We start from the raw sequence: 27,420 nt of genomic DNA, 5'->3' as shown, positions 1-27,420 counted from the left end.
ATTGCTACCTGGCTACAATGTTGGGCACTGTTCCTTGGAACCCAACTCTATGAACATAGAGTTCGAGGGTACCAAACTGCACAGCAACACTGATGGCTTGTCATGTCTTCCACTACTGGCAATTGAAGAAACGAAAGTCTTCATATTGTGACCCAGCAGAAGTGTTCAACACTGCACTGGTGGACCAGTTGCCAGTAACAAATTCTGAAATATGGAGAAAGAAGGGATGACTCAACATTGTCAAAAGTCTATGAAATCACCATGCAAGGATGACCAGTAACCCTACACTTCCAGAGTTCTCAGTGAGACGAGACCAACTGTCCGAATGTCAAGAACGCTGATGTGTGGATCTCGTGTTGTGGTTCCCTATAAACTGGGCACCAGAGTGTTAGAGAATCTGTATGATGGACTCCTGGGTACAGTCAAGGTGAAGAGTCTTGCCTGGAGCTACCTGTGGTGCCCGTTAACAGATGGTCAAATTGAAGACTTGACCAAAAGCTGCTCGTGATGCCACAAAGTTTAATTTGCACCACCACAGACACCTTTACACCTGTGGGAGTGGCCATCTTCACTATGGCAAAAAGTACATGTAGACTTTGCTCGGCCACTCATGGACTCCATGTTTCTGATTGCTGTGGATGCTCATTCCAAGTGGCTGGAGGTTATACCAATGAAGTCAACCACCTCAGAGAAGACTGTCTCCACTCTGAGGACTAGCTTCTCCAGAAATGGCTTACCAGAACACATTGTGAGTGACAACAGTCCACAATACATGTCAGAAGAGTTCAGACTATTCATGAAGAAAAATGGCATCAAACATTTCAAATCAGCTCCTCACCACCTAGCAATGATGGGGTTAGCTGAAAGGTTTGTCCAAACCTTCAAGTCCACTAAACGGATGGACAAGGAGGACATTTCTCTGCAGCACAAATAGACAACTTCCTTTTTGTGTGTCTGAACTCTGTTCATGCAATGGCAAATCAAACACCTGCAATGCTGTTCATGAACAGGAATCTGAGATCTCGCACAGACCTGCTGAAACCGGACTTACGGAAGGAAGTGCAGAATAAACAGTTCAGCCAGTTGCCAAATAAATCAGCAAGGAGTTTTGAGGTTGGACAGGAAGTCCTAGTGCGTGATTACCGAGAAGTCAAGTGGACACCCGGTAGGATTGCTACAAGAACTGGACCACTGATGTACACAGTGGATGTTGGAGATCAGACATGGACACGTCATGTTGACCAGATACTGAATGCTCAACCAAAGAACACATCTGGGTCATCTGCGTCCAACAAGATGGACACATTACAGTCACCAGCTTAAATTTCAGTGATGATCATGTCATCAACAGCAACGTAATACTGGCACCCAAGAACACAGTCTTAGACAAGAAACCTACCAGACACAGGACCAGAAGCATTATCCTGAAAGAAACAGAGGTGCCACCCAAAAGACTGGATTTTTAGTGTTTTTACAGACATAGATAATTGATCCCGAGGGAAATTGCGTTTCGTTACAGCTGCAGCAACCAAGAATAGTGAAGAAATATAGCAATATAAAACCATAAATAATTAAATAATGATATGTTAATCATGCCAAGTGGAAATAAGTCCAGGACCAGCCTATTGGCTCAGGGTGTCTGACACTCCGAGGGAGGAGATGTAAAGTTTGATGACCACAGGCAGGAATGACTTCCTACGATGCTCAGTGTTACATCTTGGTGAAATGAGTCTCTGGCTGAATGTATTCCTGTGCCTAACCAGTACATTATGGAGTGGATGGGAGTCATTGTCCAAGATGGCATGCGACTTGGACAGCATCCTCTTTTCAGACACCACCATCAGAGAGTCCACTTCCACCCCCACAACATCACTGGCCTTACGAATGAGTTTGTTGATTCTGTTGGTGTCTGCTACCCTCAGCCTGCTGCCCCAGCACACAACAGCAAACATGATAGCACTGGCCACCACAGACTCGTAGAACATCCTCAGCATCTTTTGAAGTTAGTTATGGACTGTTATTTTTTAAAAATCAAGCAAACACAGTTATTGTGAAAGCACGTTTATTTGAACCTGGTCTTTTAAAGGAAAATTGAGTGTTTCTCTACATATACTCACTGGTGTTCTGCAGGGATCTGTTCTGGGACCCCCTTGTTTTGTGATTTTTATAAATGATCTAGATGAGAAAGTGGAGGGATGGGTTAGTAAATTTGCTGATGACACAAAGTTTGGAGGTGTTGTGGATAATGTGGAGGGCTGTCAGAGGTTACAGCAGGACATCACTAGGATGCAAAACTGTGCTGAAAAGTGGCAGATGGAGTTCAACCCAGATAAGTGTGAAGTGGTTCATTTTGGTAGGTCAAATATGATGGCAGAATATAGCATTAATGGTAAGACTCTTGGCAGTGTGGAGACTCAGAGGGATCTTGGGGTCCAAGTCCATAGGAAACTCAAAGCTGCTGCACAGGTTGACTCTGTGGTTAAGAAGGTGTATAGTGCATTGGCCTTCATCAATCGTGGGACTGAGTTCAAGAGCTGCGAGGTAACGTTGCAGCTATATAGGACCCTGGTCAGACCCCGCTTGGAGTACTGTGCTCAGTTCTGGTCGCCTCATTACAGGAAGGATGTGGAAACTATGGAGAGAGTGCAGAGGAGATTTACAATGATGTTGCCTGGATTAGAGGGTGCACCTTATGAGAATAGGTTGAGTGAACTTGGCTTTTTCTCCTTGGAGTGACAGAGGAAGAGAGGTGACCTGATAGAGGTGTACAAGGTGATGAGAGGCATTGATTGTGCGGATAGTCAGAGGCTTTTTCCCAGGGCTGAAATGGCTAGCATGAGAGGGCATAGTTTTAAGGTGCTTGGAAGTAGGTACAGAGGGGATGACGGGGTAAGTTTTTCAGACAGGGAATGGTGGGTATGTGGAATGAAATGCCAGCGGCGTTCGTAGAAGTGGATACAATGGGGTCATTTAAGAACCTCTTGGATAGGTACATGAAGCATAGAACAACAGAGGGCTATGAGGGGTGAATGATAAGTTCATGGCCTAAGGTAGAAGGAGTCAATTTTAGTAAACCTAGCACATTTATTTTTCAACATAGTCCCCTCCTACATTTACACATTTAGTCCAGCAGTCATGGAGCATACGGATCTTGGACCTCGAGAAAGTGGTGGGTGATTGATAGGTTCGTGGCCTGAGGTGAATTATACAGCTCTCGATACATGCACAAGCAGGACAACTCTGAGTGATTATGCAGAAAGTTTGAAGTTAATAACTCATCTCCTTCTACCTTAGGCCACAAACTTACCAGTCATCCTGATGAGTTATTAACTTCAAACTTTCTGCATAATCATTCAAAGAGTTGAAATGCATGTAACGAGAGCTGTATAACTCATGTCCTTCTACCTTAGGCCACAAACTCATCAATCACCCCTGCTGTGGACACTTTCTGGTGGTCCAAGATCCGTATGCTCCACGACCGCTGGACTAAGTGTGTAAATGCAGGAGGGGGATGTTGAAAAATAAATGTGCTAGGTTTTCTAAAATTAACTCCTTCTACCTTAGGCCACAAACTTATCAATCACCCCTCGTATGTATAAGGAAAATTCTAGGCAGTCTCTCGGGTAGGTTACATGGTCGGCACAACATTGTGGGCCGAAGGGCCTGTAATGTGCTGTCGATTTCTGTGTTCTATACATAGCTTTTTGTTACATTAATCTAAAAGGGCAGGAAGTGTAATGCTTGGATCTATTTCTTTTAGCGCAATGACTTCCCTTTGCAGTAATTATTGATTGATAACTTATCCATGCTCATTGATCAGTCACTCTCTCTGCACATTAGCAACTGCCCCGAATATTTGCCTTTATTTATTTGATACAGACACGACACAGGAGTCTCTTGTGTGAACAGCCGTGTTCCTGAGGTTGTTTCCGCACTCCCCCGCCCGTGAAGAAGCAGGTTGAGAGCGCAGAGGGTGTGGGGATTGACAGGGAGTGGCTGTGCTTGGGATGCAAGCCACTCGTACTTTGGTCTGACTTAAAGGAAGGCACTGCTGTTAATCATTGACGGCTCTGTGGAGCCTGGGACGGGAACCAGAGAGAGTGAGCCCATCTCAGAATCACTGACATAGGTTGTAAAATGTATTGTTTTGTAGCAGCAGTACAGTCTGATTATATGCAATTATTTTTTATGATAATTAGGATATGTAAGAAATAAATGTTGTCAAAAGAGAGCAAAGTAGTGAGGTAGGGTCACTGTCCACTCAGAAATCTGATGGTGGGGGAAAAGCTGTTCCTAAAATGTTGAGTGATTTCGGGCTCCTCTACCTCCTCCCTGACGGGAGCACCGAGAAAAGGGCATGTCCTGGGTGGTGGGGCTGCCTTCCTCAGGCATCGGCTTACCAAGATGACCTTCATGGTGGGGAGACTGTTTGCCCGTGACGGATCGAGCTGAGTCTACAACAGAAGTTTGTAGATTGAGCCAGCTCCAATTTAGGACCAGCTTCCTCCCCTCCACCGGCAGACTTCTGATTGGTCCCTGAACCCATAAACACTACCTCAGTGTTTTGCTTTTCCTAATCCTGTGCATTGGTTCCAGAAGCCAGCTCAGGATCTTTGCCACTGCAATGGAGAGGGAGGGGTGGTGGCGAGGACGGTGCTTCCCTTCAATAGTCTCTGCAGAAGAGATTCTCGAGGACATTCCAGGCGGTAGGTTTCATTTAGAAGGACAGACTGGATGGGTTGAGAATGAGCTGCCGGGGGGAAGTGGTTGAGGCAGGTTATATTAACAACATTTTAAAGCAATTTGGACAAGTGCAAGGATAGGAAAGGTTTAGAGGGATAGGGGCCAAATGCAGGACGAATGGGATGAGCCTAGATTGTGTTCTTTATCTTCTAGTGTTTTTTTGCACTGCTTTGGACTGGACCGAATGGCCTGTTTCTGAGCTGTACATGAATCTATAGAAGATATTGACAACAATCAATCTGTATTCACATTACATCCAATTGCATTTTCAATGTGGTAATTGTACCCACCATCTCCTCTGGCAGCTCATCCATATACCTACCACCCTCTGTGTGGAAAAATTTGCCCCCCTTGTGCTCTGTAGTTTTAGACCCCCCTACACTGGGGTAAAGGCTGTGACTATCCACTGTATCTAGGCCCCTCCTGATTTTATAAACCTCGGTAAGATCACCCCTCAATCTCCGTCACTCCAGGGAAAGCAGTCCCACCCTGTCCAAACTCTTCTTACAAATTCAGTCCTGGCAACGTCCTTGTGAATTTTTTCTTCACCCTGGCTAATATATCTCTGTAATCCTCCTTGAATTCTCTACAGTTAATGCACTGGTGGCTGGGCCCTGGGCTCTGGAATTCTCCCAAACCTCTTCTATTCTGCGATACTCAAAACTCAAGATGTTTAATGTCATTTTCACTACACAAGTGTAAAGGAGATCAAAATAATTGTTACTCCGGATCCGCTACAGCACCAAAAAAGACAATAAGATAAAGAACACAATAATAAAAACATGATTAATATAAACACATAAGATAGCTTATACACATATTGATTGTATGTCCATATGGTGACACTAGGCACAGGAGCGTCTGTACATAAGGTGATTCTGACAGGAAGTGATAAAGTAGTGGTGGTTGGGGTTGTTGAGGGGTGGGGTTAGTGGGTGGAGGTGTTGATCAGCTTTCTGTTCAGGTAAAGTAATTGTAACACCTCTTCAAGTGAGTATTTTGGTGACCTGAGGTTGGCATTTGATTACATTTTGGTTTGGGGAGAGTTAGTTCATATCTTTCTGCTCTTTTTGAATGAAATTTCATTTATTATAACTTTTGATTCAGAGCCCAGAGAATTGTTTAATCATCTTCAACACCCCATTTAGAGCTCAGTTATCTAAATTCCATGAAATACAGACATTGTCTATGCAGCCTGTTTCTCTAAAGTTAACCCTTGCCTCCTTAAACTACACAGCCCCAGTCCCTGTCAAAGGATGGCACCATATACTGTAGTGCTAGAAAGTTTGTGAACCCTGTAACATTTTCTCTTTCTGCATAAATATGACCTAAGATGTGATCAGGTCTTTACCTAAGTCCTAAAATTCGATAAAGAGAACCCAGTTGAACAAATCACACAAAACATTATACTCATCCATTTATTTATTGAGAAAAATGATCCAATATTACATGTATTTGTTGGAAAAATATATGAACTTTTGGGCTAATGCCTTTTACAAAAGCTACCTGTAGTCAGGTGTTCCAATCAATGAGATGAGATTGGAGGTGTGGGTTGTAGAGGTGCCCTCCCCTTTAACAAAAGACACACAAAGTCAGGTTACTGACTGAGCCTGCTCTTCTCAAGAAAGATCTGTTTATTTGCACCATGCCTCGATCAAAACAACTTTCAGAGGATTTAGAAGAACACTTGTAAAGATCCATCAAGCAGGAAAAGGCTACCAAAACACTTCTAAGGACCTGAATATTCATCAGTCCACAGTAAGAAATTGTCTACAAATGGAGCAAGCTCAGTATTGTTGCTACTCTCCTTAGGAGTGGGCATCCTGCAAAAATCACACCAAGAGTGCAATGTGCAATGCTGAAGGAGGTGAAAAGAACCTGCAGATATTTCTAGAACTTGCTAAAGTCTCTGTTCATATGTCCACTGTAAGAAAAATCAATGGTGTTCATGGGAGGATGCCATAGAGGAAACCACTGCTCTCCCAAAAAAAAACCATTGCTGCACGTCTCAAGTTTGTAAAAGACCACCTGGATGTTCTACAACAACACACACAAAATGCTGGTGGAACGCAGCAGGCCAGGCAGCATCTATAGGGAGAAGTGATGTCAACGTTTCGGGCCGAGACCCTTCGTCAGGACTAACCGAAAGGAAAGATAGTAAGAGATTTGAAAGTAGTGGGGGGAGGGAGAAATGCGAAATGATAGGAGAAGACCGGAGGGGGTGGGGTGAAGCTAAGAGCTGGAAAGGTGATTGGTGAAAGTGATATAGAGCTGGAGAAGGGAAAGGATCATGGGACAGGAGGCCTCAGGAGAAAGAAAGGGGGAGGGGAGCACCAGAGGGAGATGGAGAACAGGCAAACAACTAAATATTTCAGGGATGGGGTAAGAAGGGGAGGAGGGGCATTAACGGAAGTTAGAGAAGTCAATGTTCATGCCATCAGGTTGGAGGCTACCCAGCCGGTATACAAGGTGTTGTTCCTCCAACCTGAGTGTGGCTTCATCTTGACAGTAGAGGAGGCCATGGATAGACATATCAGAATGGGAATGGGACGTGGAATTAAAATGTGTGGCCACTGGGAGATCCTGCTTTCTCTGGCGGACTGAGCATAGGTGTTCCGCGAAACGGTCTCCCAGTCTGCCAATATATTGGTGAGACCCGACGCAGACTGGGAGTTGAGGGAACAATGAATTCAAAATTGTATCAAGACATTTTACAGGAGAATGTCAGGGTAGCAGTCCATCACCTGAAGCTTAATAGACGTTGGATAATGTAACAAACAAAACTATGATCTGAAAGATAAGAGTAAATTGATATCAGAATGGTTTAAAAAGAAGAAAATTGGTGTTTTGGAATTGACGTGTCAAAGTCCTGACCTTAATCCTATAGAAATGTTGTGGAAGGACCTGAAGCAAGCAGTTCATGCAAGGAAGCCCAACACCCCAGAGTTGAAGCAGTTTTGTGAGGAGGAATGGCATAAAGTTCCTCCAAGACGATGTGCTGACTGATCAACGGTTACCGGAAACATACAGTCAGTGGCCAGCTTATTAGGTACAGAGGTACCTGAAGGGGCACTGAGTATATGTGTACTTTGATGATAAGCTGGCTTTGACTTTGCCATGGAAGATGATCCTTGTTGGTGCAGGGATCAATTACCCTTTGCTCTCTGCGGTTCCACCTTTCCTCATCAACTGCCTGACTGGGACTCCGGCTTCAGGAACAGCAGTGGGAAGCCGTAGGTGTGGGAGAACAGGGGATGCTTGGAACAGCTCAGATGCAGGTAGCACATGGTTGTAGGTGTGTGTGTGTCTGTCTGACTGCTTGAGTGTGTGTGTGTGTGTGTGTCTGTTTGAGTGTGTGTATTTGTGTGTCTGTGTGTGTGTGTGTATCTGTTTGAGTGTGTGTATTTGTGTGTCTGTGTGTGTGTGTATCTGTGTATGTGTGAGTGTGAGTGTCTGTGTGCGTGTGCGCGCACAGGTGCGCACTGTGGAAATGGGAAATACTTGGAATAGTTTGGATGCCTCTGTGCTGAACTTTACCTGCAATGCTGCTCAGTTCTAGTGTGGTCAGTAACCATGCCCAAGGGTAGGCAGCTGACTCCAAGGGCACAGGGTGTGAACAGGAGCAGATTGCTAATTGCTTGCCCCTTCACTGCATGTCAGAGCCGTGCACTCAGGCACAAATGATGCAGGACCTCAAGGAAGGAACTGAGGGAGGGGCAGTACAGAGACAGTGTCACACTATGGGAGGGACGATACTGAGGCAAACAGGACCTCACTACGGGAGCAGCTCCATGTCCATAGATCCCTTGGAGTTGCTGTACAAGTTGACAGGGTGGTCTTCATGGGTCGGTGGCTTGAGTTCAAGAACTGTAAGGTTAGATCACAGCTGGAGTATTGTGTTCAGTTCACTGTAGGAAGGATGTGGAGCTTTACAGAAGGTGCAGAGGAGATTTACCAGGATGCTGCCTGGATTAGAGAGGGTGCAGAGGAGATTTACCGGGATGCTGTCTGGATTAGAGAGGGTACAGAGGAGATTTACCAGGATGCTGTCTGGATTAGAGAGGGTACAGAGGAGATTTACCAGGATGCTGTCTGGATTAGAGAGGGTACAGAGGAGATTTACCAGGATGCTGTCTGGATTAGAGAGGGTACAGAGGAGATTCACCAGGATGCTGTCTGGATTAGAGAGGGTGCAGAGGAGATTCACCAGGATGCTGTCTGGATTAGAGAGGGTGCAGAGGAGATTCACCAGGATGCTGTCTGGATTAGAGAGGGTACAGAGGAGATTGACCAGGATGCTGTCTGGATTAGAGAGGGTGCAGAGGAGATTCACCAGGATGCTGCCTGGATTAGAGACTGTGCAGAGGAGATTGACCAGGATGCTGTCTGGATTAGAGAGGGTGCAGAGGAGATTCACCAGGATGCTGTCTGGATTAGAGAGGGTGCAGAGGAGATTTACCAGGATGCTGTCTGGATTAGAGAGGGTGCAGAGGAGATTTACCAGGATGCTGCCTGGATTAGAGAGCGTGCAGAGGAGATTTACCAGGATGCTGTCTGGACTACCGAGCATGTCTTTTGAGGATCGGTTGAGTGAGCTAGGGATTTCCTCTCTGGAGAGGAGGAGAATGAGAGGAGACTTGATAGAGGCACAGATAGAGTGGACGGACAGAGACTTTTTCCCAGGAAGAAATGGCGTAATTTTCAGGTGATTGGAGCGAAGTGTTGGGGGTTATCAGAGGTAGATTTTTTACACAGAGTGGTGGGTGTGTGGATCATGCTGTCAGCTGTGATGGTAGAGGAAGATACATTAGGGAGATTTACGAGACTTTCAGACAGACATGTGGAAGAAAGAAACATGGAGGACAATGCAGGAGGGAAAGTTAAAAGGTCAATACAAGGTCATGAGCCAAAGTGCTTGCATTGTGCTGTAGTATTCTATGGCCTAATCTGAGGAAATACAGAACTGTTTAACCTCAGTGGCATGGCTGGTCTAGAAACAATAATTGGGAGCTGAGCTAGTGATCAGAAGGCAACGTTAGTATGGATTTGCTTAAAGCATATTGTTGATGACAATGGTTTTCTCAGTGATCTGACAGGAAGCTGAACAAGAGAAGATTGTTTGATGAGGTTTATGTGAACCTCCATAAAGAACATGATGGGGAATAATCAGTTGACATTTCGGGACGAGAGCCTTCGCCAGGACTAGAAAGGAAGGAAGCTGGCAGTGATAGGTGAGACGAAGGTGGGGATGAAGTAAGAAGCTGGGAGGTGATTGGTGGAAGAGGTAAAGGGCTGAAGAAGAATGAATCTGATAGGAGAGGAGAGTGGACCATGTGAGAAAGGGAAGGTGAGGAGAAGGGGTAAGAGGGGAACCAGGATGCGGAATTGAGTAAAGTTGGAGGAAGGAAACATTACCAGAAGTTAGATAATTAAATGTTTTCTTTTAGACCATAAGATCATAAGACATAAAAGCAGAATTAGGCCATCTGGCCCATCGAGTCTTCCCCGCCATTCAATCATGGCTGATCCTTTTTTCTCTCCTCCTCAACTCCAGCTCCTGACCTTGTCCCTGTAACCTTTGATGCCACCTCCAATCAGGGGTGCCAAATGGCCTAATTCTGCTCCCAGGTCTTATGGCTTAATGATCTAAAATGAGAAGGCGTAGTTGGAGGGATCTGGCCCAGGGCACGATCCCCAGTAGGCTAGTACGCAGGCTCAGGGCATAACTAGGAAAACTAACAGAATAGTAAACTACAACACACAAAATGCTGGTGGAACACAGCAGGCCAGGTAGCATCTATAGGGAGAAGCGCTGTCGACGTTTCGGGCTGAGACCCTTTGTCAGGACAGACAACACACACAAAATGCTGGTGGAACACAGCAGGCCAGGCAGCATCTATAGGAAGAATCGCTGTCGATGTTTCGGGCCGAGACCCTTCGTCAGGACTAGAATAGTAAACTAAGGTGTTTGTTCAATAATATGAGGCATTGGTGAAGTCAGATGTTGGTCACCTTGCTTGTGGAAGTAATTATTGATTAATTTATTTACTCGGTAACTTACTTGCAGATACACCACAGTAACAGCCCTTTCCACCCCAATGAACCTGTGCTGTCCAATTACACACGTGACCATTTAACGCACTACCTGACCGCCTTTGGACTGTGGCAGGAAACTGGAGCACCCGAAGGAAATCCACACAGTCACAGGGAGAACGTACAAATGCCTTACAGACACCAGTGGGAATTTTACCTGGGTCACCGGTGCTGTAAACTGTTACAGTAACTGCTACACTTCTATACGGTTCTGGAACCTAATGCCCTCTCTCTCTGTCTGAAACCCCAGCCATAGTTTCCCAGTTGTCCACTCCTTCCTGGCCAGCTCCCAGAAAATCTTCTTCCGGGCATCACAGTGGTTAGTGTAATGTGCCAATGATGAAGGCTTGATTCCCGCTGCTGTTGGTAAGGAGTGCGTACACGTGGGTTTCCTCCGGGTGCTCTGGTTTCCTCCCTCATTCCAAAGACATGCAGGTTAGGGTTAGTAAGTTGTGGGCAGGCAGTGTTCTCGTAGGAGGCACGGTGACACGAGGGCTGTCCCCAGCACATCCTCACACTGTGTAGGTTGTTGATGCAAAACAGTCCATTTCAATGTACATGTGACAAATAAAGATAATCGATAATGCTTATTGAATAAACCAGGGTGGTTAAGTTGAGTTATGCTGGCCATCTTGTGGAGGAGTTTTGGCCCTCCCTCTGTCCAAGAGCCGAGCCATGAGATGTCCACTTTTCCCTGGGCAGCTCTCTGAACCTTTCTTCTTCCCTGCAGCTTTGAGCAGGAGCTTTGGCCAGGAGATACCGTCCATGCCTCATGGATGTACGGAGGGCAGCTGTTACCCTGCGACGGGCAACCTACTCATCGGGAGAGCACACAACCTGACAGCCAACTCCACCTGCGGTCTGCAGGGACCCACTGAGTACTGCATTGTCAGCCACCTCCAGGTACGTCCCCGGGCTCCCCTCTCCATCCACGGGTGGGACTCAACCCCAGCGGGCAGTGGCCCACCCTGACCTGTCTTCAGTTCCGAATTTTCTGATCCAAGGTTCTTTCGCAAGTCAAGAAAGAGGAATAAAAGTTTTAAGAAAGTAACTATTAAACAGTTTAACCCAGTGCCTGACTGATTCAGAGGGCAGTCAGATGCTGTTACCAGTCTGGAGTGGCAGACAGACAGACAGGGAAACAGCTTCCTCTCTCAGGCCGTGTGACGAATGAATACCCTGCCACCGAGATCTCGTCGCCAGGACAGCGAGCTGTTCACTGTTTACCAGTGCTGCACACTGCCCACATACACATTTCAATTATATTTTAGTATCTTGATTATACTAATATTTTGCTTAATGTGCTGTGTGTGATAAATGTTATGTGGGTGCAGCATGGTCCAGAGGGAGAAGCACAGGATGTAGCAGAGGTACTTTTACACAGAGAGTGGTGAGTGTGTGGAATGGGCTGCCAGCGACGGTGGTGGAGGCCGATACGATGGGGTCTTTTCAGAGACTCCTGGACAGGTATATGGAGCTTAGAAAAATAGAGGACTGTGGGTAACTCTGGGTAATTTCTCAGGTAAGGCCATGTTCGGCACAGATTTGTGGGCCAAAGGGCTTGTATTGTGCTGTAGGTTTTCTATGGGTATATATATGTATTGTGGGTACACCGTGGTCCGGGGGAGGGGACGTTGTTTCGTTTGGTGTATATATGTATTGTGGGTACACCGTGGTCCGGGGGGAGGGGACGTTGTTTCGTTTGGTGTATATATGTATTGTGGGTGACCGTGGTCCGGGGGGAGGGGACGTTGTTTCGTTTGGTGTATATATGTATTGTGGGTGACCGTGGTCCGGGGGGAGGGGACGTTGTATCGTTTGGTGTATATATGTATTGTGGGTGACCGTGGTCCAGGGGGAGGGGACATTGTTTCGTTTGGTGTATATATGTATTGTGGGTGACTGTGGTCCGGGGGGAGGGGACGTTGTTTCGTTTGGTGTACATATGTATTGTGGGTGACCGTGGTCCGGAGGGAGGGGACGTTGTTTCGTTTGGTGTATATATGTATTGTGGGTGACCGTGGTCCGGGGGGAGCGGACGTTGTTTCGTTTGGTGTATATATGTATTGTGGGTGACCGTGGTCCGGGGGGAGGGGACGTTGTTTCGTTTGGTGTATATATGTATTGTGGGTGACCGTGGTCCGGGGGGAGGGGACGTTGTTTCGTTTGGTGTATATATGTATTGTGGGTGACCGTGGTCCGGAGGGAGGGGACGTTGTTTCGTTTGGTGTACATATGTATTGTGGGTGACCGTGGTCCGGAGGGAGGGGACGTTGTTTCGTTTGGTGTATATATGTATTGTGGGTGACCATGGTCCGGGGGGAGCGGACGTTGTTTCGTTTGGTGTATATATGTATTGTGGGTGACCGTGGTCCGGGGGGAGGGGACGTTGTTTTGTTTGGTGTATATATGTATTGTGGGTGACCGTGGTCCGGGGGGAGGGGACGTTGTTTCGTTTGGTGTATATATGTATTGTGGGTGACCGTGGTCCGGGGGGAGGGGACGTTGTTTCGTTTGGTGTATATATGTATCGTGGGTGACCGTGATCCGGGGGAGGGGACATTGTTTCGTTTGGTGTATATATGTATTGTGGGTGACCGTGGTCCGGGGGGAGGGGACATTGTTTCGTTTGGTGTATATATGTATTGTGGGTGACCATGGTCCGGGGGGAGAGGACGTTGTTTCGTTTGGTGTATATATGTACTGTGGGTGACCGTGGTCCGGGGGGAGGGGACGTTGTTTCGTTTGGTGTATATATGTATTGTGGGTGACCGTGGTCCGGGGGGAGGGGACGTTGTTTCGTTTGGTGTATATATGTATTGTGGGTACACCGTGGTCCGGGGGGAGGGGACGTTGTTTCGTTTGGTGTATATATGTATTGTGGGTGACCGTGGTCCGGGGGAACGTTGTTTCGTTTGGTGTATATATGTATTGTGGGTGACCGTGGTCCGGGGGGAGGGGACGTTGTTTCGTTTGGTGTATATATGTATTGTGGGTGACCGTGGTCCGGGGGAACGTTGTTTCGTTTGGTGTATATATGTATTGTGGGTGACCGTGGTCTGGGGGGAGGGGACGTTGTTTCGTTTGGTGTATATATGTATTGTGGGTGACCGTGGTCCGGGGGGAGGGGACGTTGTTTCGTTTGGTGTATATATGTATTGTGGGTGACTGTGGTCCGGGGGAGGGGACGTTGTTTCGTTTGGTGTATATATGTATTGTGGGTGACCGTGGTCCGGGGGGAGGGGACGTTGTTTCGTTTGGTGTATATATGTATTGTGGGTGACCGTGGTCCGGGGGGAGGGGACGTTGTTTCGTTTGGTGTATATATGTATTGTGGGTGACCATGGTCCGGGGGGAGGGGACGGTGTTTCATTTGTTTGTATTAACGGACAGTCAGATGATGATCTCCCTGAACTTGCACCCTGTTTGAAGGATCTCAGGAGAGTATAGCACAGAATCTGGCCATTTGGCCCACAGTGTCTCGCCAAATAAAGTAAAAATCAGATGAAAAACGGCCAAACAATTATCTCTGCTCCCTTCACCATGTCCGTATCCCTCCATCCTCCTTCCATCTGTGTGCCTATCCGAAGTTCTCTCGTAAGCGTCCAATGTATTGAGATGATTGAGAACCGCTTGCCTGCCCCCACCCTGTGCTGCCGAGACTCAGTCTGGAGGTCATGTTTGTAGTGAAGCAGGTTACAGTCAATTTCAGAGACCTTCTGTTTGGAGGAATGGTCAATGGGTCAACTTTGCTAAGTGGAGAGTGATCTGTTTTGGACCTTCAGACTGGGTAAGCCCTGTACCGTGAATGCCAGGACCCTGGCAGTGTTGTGGGGCAGAGCGAGCTGGACTTGCCACTGAAAGCAGTCACACAGATAGTCAGGGTGGTGAAGGTGGTGTCAGCACATGGAGTTTCGAGGCCGGGGCATTGGTTTTGGGTAGCGTTATCTACTGGTTATATAAATCACTGCTGAAGTCACACTTGGTATATTACTACAGTTATGGTCACCCTGTTATAGGAAGGACTGTTAAACTAGAGAGGACACACTGGAGATTTACACTAATGCTGCATGGTTTCTGTCCATGCTGAATCTTCATTCCTTGGAGTGCAGGGAAGTGAGAGATGATCTCAGAGAAGCGAGAGACCAAATGGATATGGTGTACAGAAACGACCTCTTCCTCAGGTCGGGGAGTCTGTAGGGAATATAAGAGGAGAGAGCTTTAAAGGAGACCTGAGAGGGAACTGCTTTACACAATGGATAGGGAATATCTGGAATGAGCGGGTACAATTGCATCATTTCAGAGGGATTTGGATAGGTATACAGAGGAGAGGGGTTGGAGGGTTATGGACCAAACTGGGACTAGCAGTGAAGATATTGTGGCCAGCATGGATTAGTAGGGCTGAAGAGCCAATGTCCATGCTGTGTGACTGTGAAAAGGTACAGTCATGTGCCATGTCGTATGACGTGGGTGACCTTGGTGTTTCTATCACCATGACTGTTCTTGGCAAATTTTTCCACAGAAGTGGTTTGCCATTGCCTCCTTCTGGGCAGTGTCTTTACAAGATGGGTGACCTCAGCCATTATCAATACTCTTCAGAGATTGTCTGCCTGGTGTCAGTGGTCACATCACCAGGACTTGTGATCTGCACCGGCTGCTCATACGACCGTCCACCACCGGCTCCCATGACTTCACATGACCTCGATCGGGGGCTAAGTAGGTGCTGGACCTCACCCAAGGGTGACCTGCAGGCCAGCAGAGGGAAGGAGCACCTCACACCTCCTTTGGTAGAGACGTATCTCCGCCCCGCCAACCAATGATACTGTACAGGCATTGTTAATAAAGCCAGCACTTATTGCTCATCCCTAACTGCCACTGAGAGGGTGAGACTGAGCGACCTCCTTGGACCAATGCTCTCTGGGTGAAGGTGACGGTCCGCCAGGGGCTGAGCCGGGACCCATTGGTCAGAAGGAGGTATACACAGCTCTATGTGTAGGAGTTAGGCCAGCATCAACCTGATGGGTTGAAAGCCTGAGGCTTTGCTGGCCATTTAAATGCTTTTCCCTCTGTTTTGCCCCTCTCTCTCCTGTTTAACAAACTTCACCCTCCCCATTTCCCCCTCCCCCGTACTCCAAGTGTGGTTCTGTGCTTCCTGTCAGTGAGAAACCCGGAAGGGGAGAGTGTGCTTGAGGAGATAAAATCCAGCTGCGTGTCCAGGCACAGTAGCATGGCTGACACCAGCACGTGCCTCTGGTACTGAGAAAATCCTTATCTCCACCACCTGCCTGACAGCCCTGAGGTGCTCCACGATAGTGTGGTTCGTGCGTTTATTTTGTCTAACTCGGTGTTGATAAAATTATTTATGAATAAATCTGTCATTGAAGGAACTAGGTATGTCTCCATGGCAGAGCAGGGTGAGAAAGGGAGCATTAATCGAGCTATTCCTTTGAGTCTGGGAGGTCCTGTGCTGGATGGGGCTTCCAGGCAAGAGGAGGATTGTGAGGAGTGTCAAGAGGTGTGTTACTCACTTCAGGAAACTCAGCCACCCTGACTTGCCTCTGCAGCCTCCATGAACTCCATAGTTACTCCATAGTAACCTCCATGAACTGAGCACATAATCAAATCTAGTGTTGCTGGAGCAACAGGTCTTAGAATGTAGAAGATAGAATTAATGTTCTCTCGGCTGTTAAAAAAATTACCGCTGCACAGACCAAGCTTTGCTCCAAACAGGAAATTTTTACCCTGCCTGAAAACTGCAGGGCACTTCAAGTGTTTAAATGTTATGAAAATTCAAGCTGTGCAGCAACAAATGCTGTGTGTGTGGGAGCATTTCAGCTACTGCGTGGCCACGCACACACACAGCTCAGAAGGATCAGTGCACAGAACATTGCAGTGGAGTGAAGGGAATGACAGAGGCACGAGAGAGGAGCTGGCCAAAGCCGATCGGATGGGAACAATGGCTGGAGTTTCTGAGAGCAATCAGAAGCCACAGCACCAATACTGTACATCGCTAAGGAAGGGTGAGGCATCTGTGGATGACAAGGGAAGTCAAAGACAGCATTGAAGCAAAAGAGAGAGAAAAGATTAGTGGGAAATTTTCAGGTTTGGGAAGCTTTTAAATACCAACAGAAGGTAATTAAAAACCCCACAAGGAAGGAAAAGATGAAATATGAAGGTAAGCTAGCCAATAATATAAAAGAAGGTTCCAAAAGTTTTTACAGATATATAAAGTGTAAGAGACAGGCAAGAATAGATATCAGACCATTGGAAACTGACGCTGGAGAGGTGGTAAAGAGGGAGGAAGAAATGATGGAGGAACTGAAATAAGTATTTAGCGCCATTCTTCACTGTGGAAGACACAAGCAGTGTGCCCGAAATTCGAGAGTGTCAGGGGCAGAGGTGATTGATGAACTGAAGTTGCTTGGAGAGCTGAAAGGTCTGAAGGTAGATAAGTCACCTGGAGCAGGTGAACTACATCCCAGGGTTCTGAAAGACATAACTGAAGAGATTGCATTAGTGATGATCTTTCAAGAATCAGTTCCAGAGGACTGGAGTGAAAATGCCGCTCCACTCTTTAAGAAGGAAGAAAGACAGAAGCAAGGAAATTATGGCTAGTCATAGAGTCACAGAGAAGTCCAGTACAAACAGGCCTTCGGTCCATCTAGTCCATGCCGAAACCATTTAAACAGCCTGCACCAGATCCATAGACCTCCATATCCTTACACTCTTAGGTATATCCCACTTACCTATCCAAACTTCTCTTAAATGTTGAAACCAAGCTCACTTCCACTAGCAGCTCGTTCCACACTCTCCCCACCCTCCGAGTGAAGCTCGTTCCACACTCTCACCCTCTGAGGGCAGCTCGTTACTCTCTCTCACCCTCTGAGGGCAGCTCGTTCCACACTCTCCCCACCCTCTGAGGGCAGCTCGTTCCACACTCTCACCACCCTCTGAGGGCAGCTCGTTCCACTCTCACCACCCTCTGAGGGCAGCTCGTTCCACACTCTCTCCACCCTCTGAGTGAAGCTCGTTCCACACTCTCCCCACCCTCTGGGGGCAGCTCGTTCCACACTCTCACCACCCTCTGTGTGAAGCTCGTTCCACACTCTCACCCTCTGAGTGAAGCTCGTTCCACACTCTCCCCACCCTCTGGGGGCAGCTCGTTCCACACTCTCCCCACCCTCTGAGTGAAGCTCGTTCCACACTCTCCCCACCCTCTGAGGGCAGCTTGTTCCACACTCTCCCCACCCTCTGGGGGCAGCTCGTTCCACACTCTCCCCACCCTCTGAGTGAAGCTCGTTCCACACTCTCCTCACCCTCTGAGGGCAGCTCGTTCCACTCTCACCACCCTCTGGGGGCAGCTCGTTCCACACTCTCTCCACCCTCTGAGTGAAGCTCATTCCACACTCTCCCCACCCTCTGAGGGCAGCTCATTCCACACTCTCCCCACCCTCTGGGGGCAGCTCGTTCCACACTCTCCCCACCCTCTGTGTGAAGCTCGTTCCACACTCTCACCCTCTGAGGGCAGCTCGTTCAACACACACTCCCCACCCTCTGAGGGCAGCTCGTTCCACACTCTCACCCTCTGAGTGAAGCTCGTTCCACACTCTCACCCTCTGAGGGCAGCTCGTTCCACACTCTCCCCACCCTCTGGGGGTAGCTCGTTCCACACTCTCACCACCCTCTGAGTGAAGCTCGTTCCACACTCTCCCCACCCTCTGAGGGCAGCTCGTTCCACACTCTCCCCACCCTCTGAGTGAAGCTCGATCCACACTCTCACCACCCTCTGAGGGAAGCTCGTTCCACACTCCCACCACCCTCTGAGGGCAGCTCGTTCCACACTCTCACCCTCTGAGGGCAGCTCGTTCCACACCCTCCCCACCCTCTGAGTGAAGCTCGTTCCACACTCTCCCCACCCTCTGAGGGCAGCTCGTTCCACACCCTCACCACCCTCTGACTCGTTCCACACTCTCCCCACCCTCTGAGTGAAGCTCGTTCCACACTCTCCCCACCCTCTGAGGGCAGCTCGTTCCACACCCTCACCACCCTCTGACTCGTTCCACACTCTCCCCACACTCTGAGTGAAGCTCGTTCCTCACTCTCCCCACCCTCTGAAGGCAGCTCGTTCCTCACTCTCCCCACCCTCTGAGTGAAGCTCGTTCCACACTCTCCTCACCCTCTGAGGGCAGCTCGTTCCACTCTCACGACCCTCTGGGGGCAGCTCGTTCCACACTCTCTCCACCCTCTGAGTGAAGCTCGTTCCACACTCTCCCCACCCTCTGAGTGAAGCTCGTTCCACACTCTCACCACCCTCTGAGTGAAGCTCGTTCCACACTCTCCCCACCCTCTGAGTGAAGCTCGTTCCACACTCTCACCCTCTGGGGGCAGCTCGTTCCACACTCTCACCACCCTCTGAGTGAAGCTCGTTCCACACTCTCACCCTCTGGGGGCAGCTCGTTCCACACTCTCACCACCCTCTGAGTGAAGCTCGTTCCACACTCTCCCCACCCTCTGAGGGCAGCTCGTTCCACACTCTCCCCACCCTCTGAGTGAAGCTCGTTCCACACTCTCACCCTCTGAGGGCAGCTCGTTCCACACTCTCACCACTCTCTGAGGGAAGCTCGTTCCACACTCCCACCACCCTCTGAGGGCAGCTTGTTCCACACTCTCCCCACCCTCTGAGGGAAGCTCGTTCCACACCCTCCTCACCCTCTGAGGGCAGCTCGTTCCACACTCTCCCCACCCTCTGAGGGAAGCTCGTTCCACACCCTCCCCACCCTCTGAGGGCAGCTCGTTCCACACCCTCCCCACCCTCTGAGGGCAGCTCGTTCCACACCCTCCCCACCCTCTGAGGGCAGCTCGTTCCACACTCTCCCCACCCTCTGAGGGCAGCTCGTTCCACACCCTCCCCACCCTCTGAGGGCAGCTCGTTCCACACTCTCCCCACCCTCTGACTCGTTCCACACTCTCCCCACCCTCTGAGTGAAGCTCGTTCCACACTCTCACCCTCTGAGGGCAGCTCGTTCCACACCCTCCCCACCCTCTGAGGGCAGCTCGTTCCACACTCTCCCCACCCTCTGACTCGTTCCACACTCTCCCCACCCTCTGGGGGCAGCTCGTTCCACATTCTCACCCTCTGGGGGCAGCTCGTTCCACACTCTCCCCACCCTCTGAGGGCAGCTCGTTCCACATTCTCACCCTCTGAGGGCAGCTCGTTCCACACTCTCCCCACCCTCTGAGGGCAGCTCATTCCACTCTCACCACCCTCTGGGGGTAGCTCGTTCCACACTCTCCCCACCCTCTGAGTGAAGCTCGTTCCACACTCTCCCCACCCTCTGAGTGAAGCTCGTTCCACACCCTCCCCACCCTCTGAGGGCAGCTCGTTCCACACTCTCCCCACCCTCTGAGTGAAGCTCGTTCCACACCCTCCCCACCCTCTGAGGGCAGCTCGTTCCACACTCTCACCACCCTCTGAGTGAAGCTCGTTCCACACTCTCCTCACCCTCTGAGGGCAGCTCGTTCCACACTCTCCCCACCCTCTGAGGGCAGCTCGTTCCACACTCTCACCACCCTCTGAGGGCAGCTCGTTCCACACTCTCCCCACCCTCTGAGGGCAGCTCGTTCCACACTCTCCTCACCCTCTGAGGGCAGCTCGTTCCACACCCTCCTCACCCTCTGAGGGCAGCTCGTTCCACACTCCCACCCTCTGAGGGCAGCTCGTTCCACACTCTCACCACCCTCTGAGGGCAGCTTGTTCCACACTCTCCCCACCCTCTGAGTGAAGCTCGTTCCACACCCTCCCCACCCTCTGAGGGCAGCTCGTTCCACACTCTCACCACCCTCTGAGGGAAGCTCGTTCCACACCCTCCCCACCCTCTGAGGGCAGCTGGTTCCACACTCTCCCCACCCTCTGAGGGCAGCTCGTTCCACACTCTCACCCTCTGAGGGCAGCTCGTTCCACACTCTCACCCTCTGAGGGCAGCTCGTTCCACACCCTCCCCACCCTCTGAGTGAAGCTCGTTCCACACTCTCCCCACACTCTGAGTGAAGCTCGTTCCTCACTCTCCCCACCCTCTGAAGGCAGCTCGTTCCTCACTCTCCCCACCCTCTGAGTGAAGCTCGTTCCACACTCTCCCCACCCTCTGTGGGCAGCTCGTTCCACACTCTCCCCACCCTCTGTGAAGCTCGTTCCACACTCTCCCCACCCTCTGAGTGAAGCTCGTTCCACACTCTCACCCTCTGAGGGCAGCTCATTCCACACTCTCCCCACCCTCTGAGTGAAGCTCGTTCCACACCCTCACCACCCTCTGAGGGCAGCTTGTTCCACACTCTCCCCACCCTCTGAGTGAAGCTCGTTCCACACTCTCACCCTCTGAGGGCAGCTCGTTCCACACTCTCACCCTCTGAGTGAAGCTCGTTCCACACTCTCACCCTCTGAGTGAAGCTCGTTCCACACTCTCACCCTCTGAGGGCAGCTCGTTCCACACCCTCCCCACCCTCTGAGTGAAGCTCGTTCCACACTCTCCCCACACTCTGAGTGAAGCTCGTTCCTCACTCTCCCCACCCTCTGAAGGCAGCTCGTTCCTCACTCTCCCCACCCTCTGAGTGAAGCTCGTTCCACACTCTCCCCACCCTCTGTGGGCAGCTCGTTCCACACTCTCCCCACCCTCTGTGAAGCTCGTTCCACACTCTCCCCACCCTCTGAGTGAAGCTCGTTCCACACTCTCACCCTCTGAGGGCAGCTCATTCCACACTCTCCCCACCCTCTGAGTGAAGCTCGTTCCACACCCTCACCACCCTCTGAGGGCAGCTCATTCCACACTCTCCCCACCCTCTGAGTGAAGCTCGTTCCACACCCTCACCACCCTCTGAGGGCAGCTCGTTCCACACTCTCACCGTCTGAGTGAAGCTCGTTCCACACTCTCACCCTCTGAGTGAAGCTCGTTCCACACTCTCACCCTCTGAGGGCAGCTCGTTCCACACTCTCACCACCCTCTGAGTGAAGCTCGTTCCACACCCTCACCACCCTCTGAGGGCAGCTCGTTCCTCACTCTCCCCACCCTCTGAGTGAAGCTCGTTCCACACTCTCCCCACCCTCTGAGTGAAGCTCGTTCCACACTCTCCCCACCCTCTGAGGGCAGCTCGTTCCACACTCTCCCCACCCTCTGAGGGAAGCTCGTTCCACACTCTCACCCTCTGAGGGAAGCTCGTTCCACACTCCCACCACCCTCTGAGGGCAGCTCGTTCCACACTCTCACCCTCTGAGGGCAGCTCGTTCCACACCCTCCCCACCCTCTGAGGGCAGCTCGTTCCACACTCTCCCCACCCTCTGAGGGCAGCTCGTTCCACACTCTCCCCACCCTCTGAGGGCAGCTCGTTCCACACTCTCCCCACCCTCTGAGGGCAGCTCGTTCCACACCCTCCCCACCCTCTGAGGGCAGCTCGTTCCACACTCTCCCCACCCTCTGACTCGTTCCACACTCTCCCCACCCTCTGAGTGAAGCTCGTTCCACACTCTCACCCTCTGAGGGCAGCTCGTTCCACACCCTCCCCACCCTCTGAGGGCAGCTCGTTCCATACTCTCCCCACCCTCTGAGTGAAGCTCGTTCCACACTCTCCCCACCCTCTGAGGGCAGCTCGTTCCACACTCTCACCCTCTGGGGGCAGCTCGTTTCAAACTCTCACCCTCTGGGGGCAGCTCGTTCCACATTCTCACCCTCTGGGGGCAGCTCGTTTCACATTCTCACCCTCTGGGGGCAGCTCGTTTCACACTCTCCCCACCCTCTGGGGGCAGCTCGTTCCACATTCTCACCCTCTGGGGGCAGCTCGTTTCACACTCTCCCCACCCTCTGAGGGCAGCTCGTTCCACATTCTCACCCTCTGGGGGCAGCTCGTTCCACACCCTCCCCACCCTCTGAGGGCAGCTCGTTCCACACCCTCACCACCCTCTGGGTGAAGCTCGTTCCACACTCTCCCCACCCTCTGAGTGAAGCTCGTTCCACACCCTCCCCACCCTCTGAGGGCAGCTCGTTCCACACTCTCCCCACCCTCTGAGTGAAGCTCGTTCCACACCCTCCCCACCCTCTGAGGGCAGCTCGTTCCACACTCTCCCCACCCTCTGACTCGTTCCACACTCTCCCCACCCTCTGAGGGCAGCTCGTTCCACACTCTCCCCACCCTCTGAGGGCAGCTCGTTCCACACCCTCCTCACCCTCTGAGGGCAGCTCGTTCCACACCCTCCTCACCCTCTGAGGGCAGCTCGTTCCACACTCTCACCCTCTGGGGGCAGCTCGTTCCACACTCTCCTCACCCTCTGAGTGAAGCTCGTTCCACACTCTCCTCACCCTCTGAGGGCAGCTCGTTCCACACCCTCCCCACCCTCTGAGGGCAGCTCGTTCCACACTCTCCCCACCCTCTGAGGGCAGCTCGTTCCACACTCTCCCCACCCTCTGAGGGCAGCTCGTTCCACATTCTCACCCTCTGAGGACAGCTCGTTCCACACTCTCACCACCCTCTGAGGGCAGCTCGTTCCTCACTCTCACCACCCTCTGAGGGCAGCTCGTTCCTCACTCTCACCACCCTCTGAGGGCAGCTCGTTCCACACTCTCACCCTCTGAGTGAAGCTCGATCCACACTCTCACCCTCTGGGGGCAGCTCGTTCCACACTCTCACCCTCTGGGGGCAGCTCGTTCCACACTCTCACCCTTTGAGTGAAGAAGTTTCCCCTCATGTTCTCCTTAAACTTTTCACCTTTCGCCCTTAACCTCTGGTTGTAGTCCCACCCAACCATAGTGTAAAAAGCCTGCCTGCATTTACCCTTATACCCTCATAATTCTGTATACCCCTATCAAATCTCTTCTTAATCTTATTCGGTCTAAAATTTACAATCCTAACCCATTCAATCTTTCTTATAATCAGGTCCTCCAGATCTGGCAACATCCCTGTGAATTTTCTCTGCACTCTGCCAGTTACCCTGACTCCAATAGTTGGGAAGATGTTGGAGTCCATTACTCAGGCTGATGTTTTGAGGTACATGATAAAATAGGCCCCAGTCAGCACGGTTTCCTCAAGGGGAATCTCACCTGACAAATCTGTTGGAGTTCTTTGAGGAAATAACAGGCAGAATGGACAGTCAGTGGGTGTTGTTTATTTGGATTTTCAGAAGGCCTTTGACAAGGTGCTACACACATGAGGCTGTTTAACAAGATGAGAGCCCCTGGTATTACAGGAAAGATACTAGTAAGGATTGAAGATTGGCTGACTGGCAGGGGTCAAAAACTGGGAATAAAGGGAACCTTTTCTGAATGACTGTCTGTGGTGTTCCATAGGGGCTGTGTTGGGACCTCCGCTCTTCACGTTATACGTCAATAGATTGGATTACAGAATTGATGGCTTTGTGGCCAAGTTTGTGGATGATACAAAGATAGGTGGAGGGGACGGTAGTATTGAGAAGGCAGGAAGGCTGCAGAAGGAGTTGGACAGATTAGGGGAATGGACAAAGAGGTGGCAGATGAAATACAGTGTTAGGAAGTGTACGTTTAATGGTCTGTCTAAGAGCCTTAAATGCCCCTAATGTATCTGCCTCTACACCACCCCTGGCAGTACGTTCCATGCACTGCTCCCTCCGAGGTCTGCAGGTGTGCGACTGCACAGTAACTAAAATGCTCTCACACACGTAGCCTTTGTTTCTATGCAGCTGGAATTTTAATATTTAAACTAAAGTTCCACACAGTTTTCAGGCCATGGAAACATTTCCTGCCCGTAGGAATGGTTGGTCCGTGCAGGGGTAAAAAAATTAGGGGTAGTATTGAACTGTGTGGGTGTGTGTGTGTGATGACAGATTGTTTGGCCAGTCTCACCTCCTAGTCAATATAATGAAAAGATACGACTACAGGAGGGGGAGGCGCAAAAGAGGAACGATGTCTGTCCCCACTGACACTGCGAGTAATGGTGAGAAAGTCTCTCCAATGCTTGCCGTGTACTCTGTAAGTGCAAGTTATCAGCCGGACGGTGGAGGGTGATTTCGACATGATGCCAAGTGACTTTGAGTTTTACTCTGAGGCCTCTCAAGGTAAATTCAAACGAAGGGAGATGTTAGATTAAGTTTAACTTGTGGACCCACCATGAGCTCTGACCCTGGGCTGGTGATTGCAGGACAGAGTGTTGTCCTTGGCTTCAGACAGGGCAGGGGAGTGCTCTGTGTAAGTTCTGTCGAAGCACAGGAATGTGCAGGGGCAGCAATCGCAGGGAACAGGGAGGAGTGAACGGCCAGTGGAGTCTCTGAAGCCTCGCGTGAGCACAGTGGCTGGACAGCACTGACTACGCGAGGGGAGGGGCAGGAGGACGAACTGGCAGCCTCCCTCCTCACCCTACCACCTTCTTCCACTCAGTCCTGGATGCTGCTGAGTTCATTCCAGTCTTTTGTGAGCATCCTACTGAACCTCTTCTGCAGCCTCTCCACATTCGTCCAAAACCAGAACCGCTCACAGAGATCCAAGGAAGCTCTGTCTACACTCACCGCATCTTCGGCTCCGATGGGGTTGAGAGGCGTGAGGCAAAGTTCAATTAGATCCCTCCTCCCCACCCCGCACCAACAAACACACACACACACACACACACACACACACACACACACACACACACACACACACACACACACACACACACACACACACACACACACCTCCACAGACACTCAGACACACCCACACACAAACACACACACACACACACACACACACTCACACATCCTCTCTCTCTCTCACACACACACACCCATACCCACACACAGACAGACAGACACACACACACTCACTCATACACCCACACACAAACACACACACCCACACACACACACACTCACACACACAGACAGACACACCCACACTCACACACACACACACACACACACACACACTCACACTCACACACACAGACAGACACACCCACACTCTTTCACACACACACACACAAACACACATCCTCTCTCTCTCACACACACACCCACACACAGACACAGACACACCCACACACTCACACACACACACCCACACCCACACACAGACAGACACACACACACACTCACACACACACACACTCAATCATACACCCACACACAAACACACACAAACACACACACACAGACAGACACACCCACACTCACACACACACATCCTCTCTCCCTCTCTCTCTCTCACACACACACACTCGTACACACACATCCTCTCTCCCTCTCTCTCACACACACACACCCACAGACAGACACACCCACACTCACACACACACACACACACATACTCATACACACACCCACACACACACTCATACACACACATCCTCTCTCCCTCTCTCTCTCTCTCTCACACACACACCCTCTCTCCCTCTCTCTCTCTCACACACACACACACTCACACTCACACATCCTCTCTCCCTCTCTCACACACACACTCACACACACACAAACACATACACACACAGACACTCACACACACACCCACACACACACTCATACACACACATCCTCTCTCCCTCTCTCTCTCTCACACACTCTCTCACACACACACACTCATACACACACTCATATACACACACACACAGTCATACACACACATCCTCTCTTCCTCTCTCTCTCTCTCTCTCTCTCTCACACACACACACACACACACACTCACTCACTCACTCACTCACTCACTCACTCACTCACTCACTCACTCACTCACTCACTCACTCACTCACTCACTCACTCACTCACTCACACACTCATACACACACATCCTCTCTCACTCACACTCTCACACGACCCTCTTACCGGGTTCCAGGAGGCCGGGTGGGCGTGTGATGGAAAAAGTCTCTTTGCCGAGTCTAACTCACGTGTTCTGGGTGTGACGGACAATACTCCCATTCAGATCCTGTCCTACCTTGTAATTAAACGTTCTGATGTTCGGGTGATTTGTCTGGTTCATGAAACACCAGGTTAAACTCAGGTCATCGGATTTCTGTTGATGTGGAAATCTGAAAATGGTGAACTGTGGAAAGCGTGGAGGCTGTGGATGTGCCTTTTCGTCATCCTGAACCTGCCTGTGACAACCCACCCACACTGCAGCACTTCTAATAGACGTGTGTTTCCAGCTTCTCACTGCTAGTCCCAGTTACCTGTGTTTGGCCCCTAACTCTCCAAGCCCCTTCCCCCCCAAGTACCTCGTCAATGTTGCAATCACTCCCACCTCGGGTATCATTCCAGATACTCATGATCCTCTGTATAAAGCAGTTCCCTCTCAGATCTCCCTCCTCTTGTACACATCTCCTCTAGCCCAGCCCTGGGGAAAGGACTATGCTCAATCCACTTTATCCAAAACTCTCTCTGTTCATGAGGCCACTCTCCTGCTCTTGCGTGGCCAGCCTTGTGAGTTCATCCAGCATTCCTATTGGTTTATACTTGTCACATGTGCCACAATACCATGGACAATTTGCCTTGTACGGTGTTCATACCGATCAGCTCATTACACAGTGTATCGAGTTTGAACAAGGTAAAACGATGACAGAATGCAGAATAAAGTGTAAAATCTACAGGGAGTGCAGGCAGGC

General features: G+C 50.3%; 1 protein-coding gene across 4 annotated transcripts in view; it reads left to right on the top strand.

Moving 5' to 3' along the window:
• lamb2l (laminin, beta 2-like) overlaps window positions 1–27,420 on the top strand; it is a 235,382-nt gene that overhangs the window by 20,241 nt on the left and 187,721 nt on the right. For 2 of the 4 annotated variants that reach the window (XM_059943876.1, XM_059943875.1), the window contains exon 3: window positions 11,567–11,739. The exons of 1 other annotated variant lie outside the window; for it this stretch is intronic. In XM_059943876.1, coding sequence (XP_059799859.1) covers window positions 11,567–11,739 — 173 coding nt within the window. Of the gene's footprint in view, window positions 1–4,586; window positions 4,707–11,566; window positions 11,740–27,420 lie in introns of those variants that run through there. One more of the 4 variants, XM_059943874.1, reaches the window with a different exon arrangement.

This window comes from Hypanus sabinus, chromosome 19, assembly GCF_030144855.1.
Source record: "Hypanus sabinus isolate sHypSab1 chromosome 19, sHypSab1.hap1, whole genome shotgun sequence".
Taxonomy (NCBI): Eukaryota; Metazoa; Chordata; class Chondrichthyes; order Myliobatiformes; family Dasyatidae; genus Hypanus; species Hypanus sabinus.
Note: the sequence above shows the minus strand (reverse complement) of the source record. Positions and strands in the feature narration are given on the sequence as shown.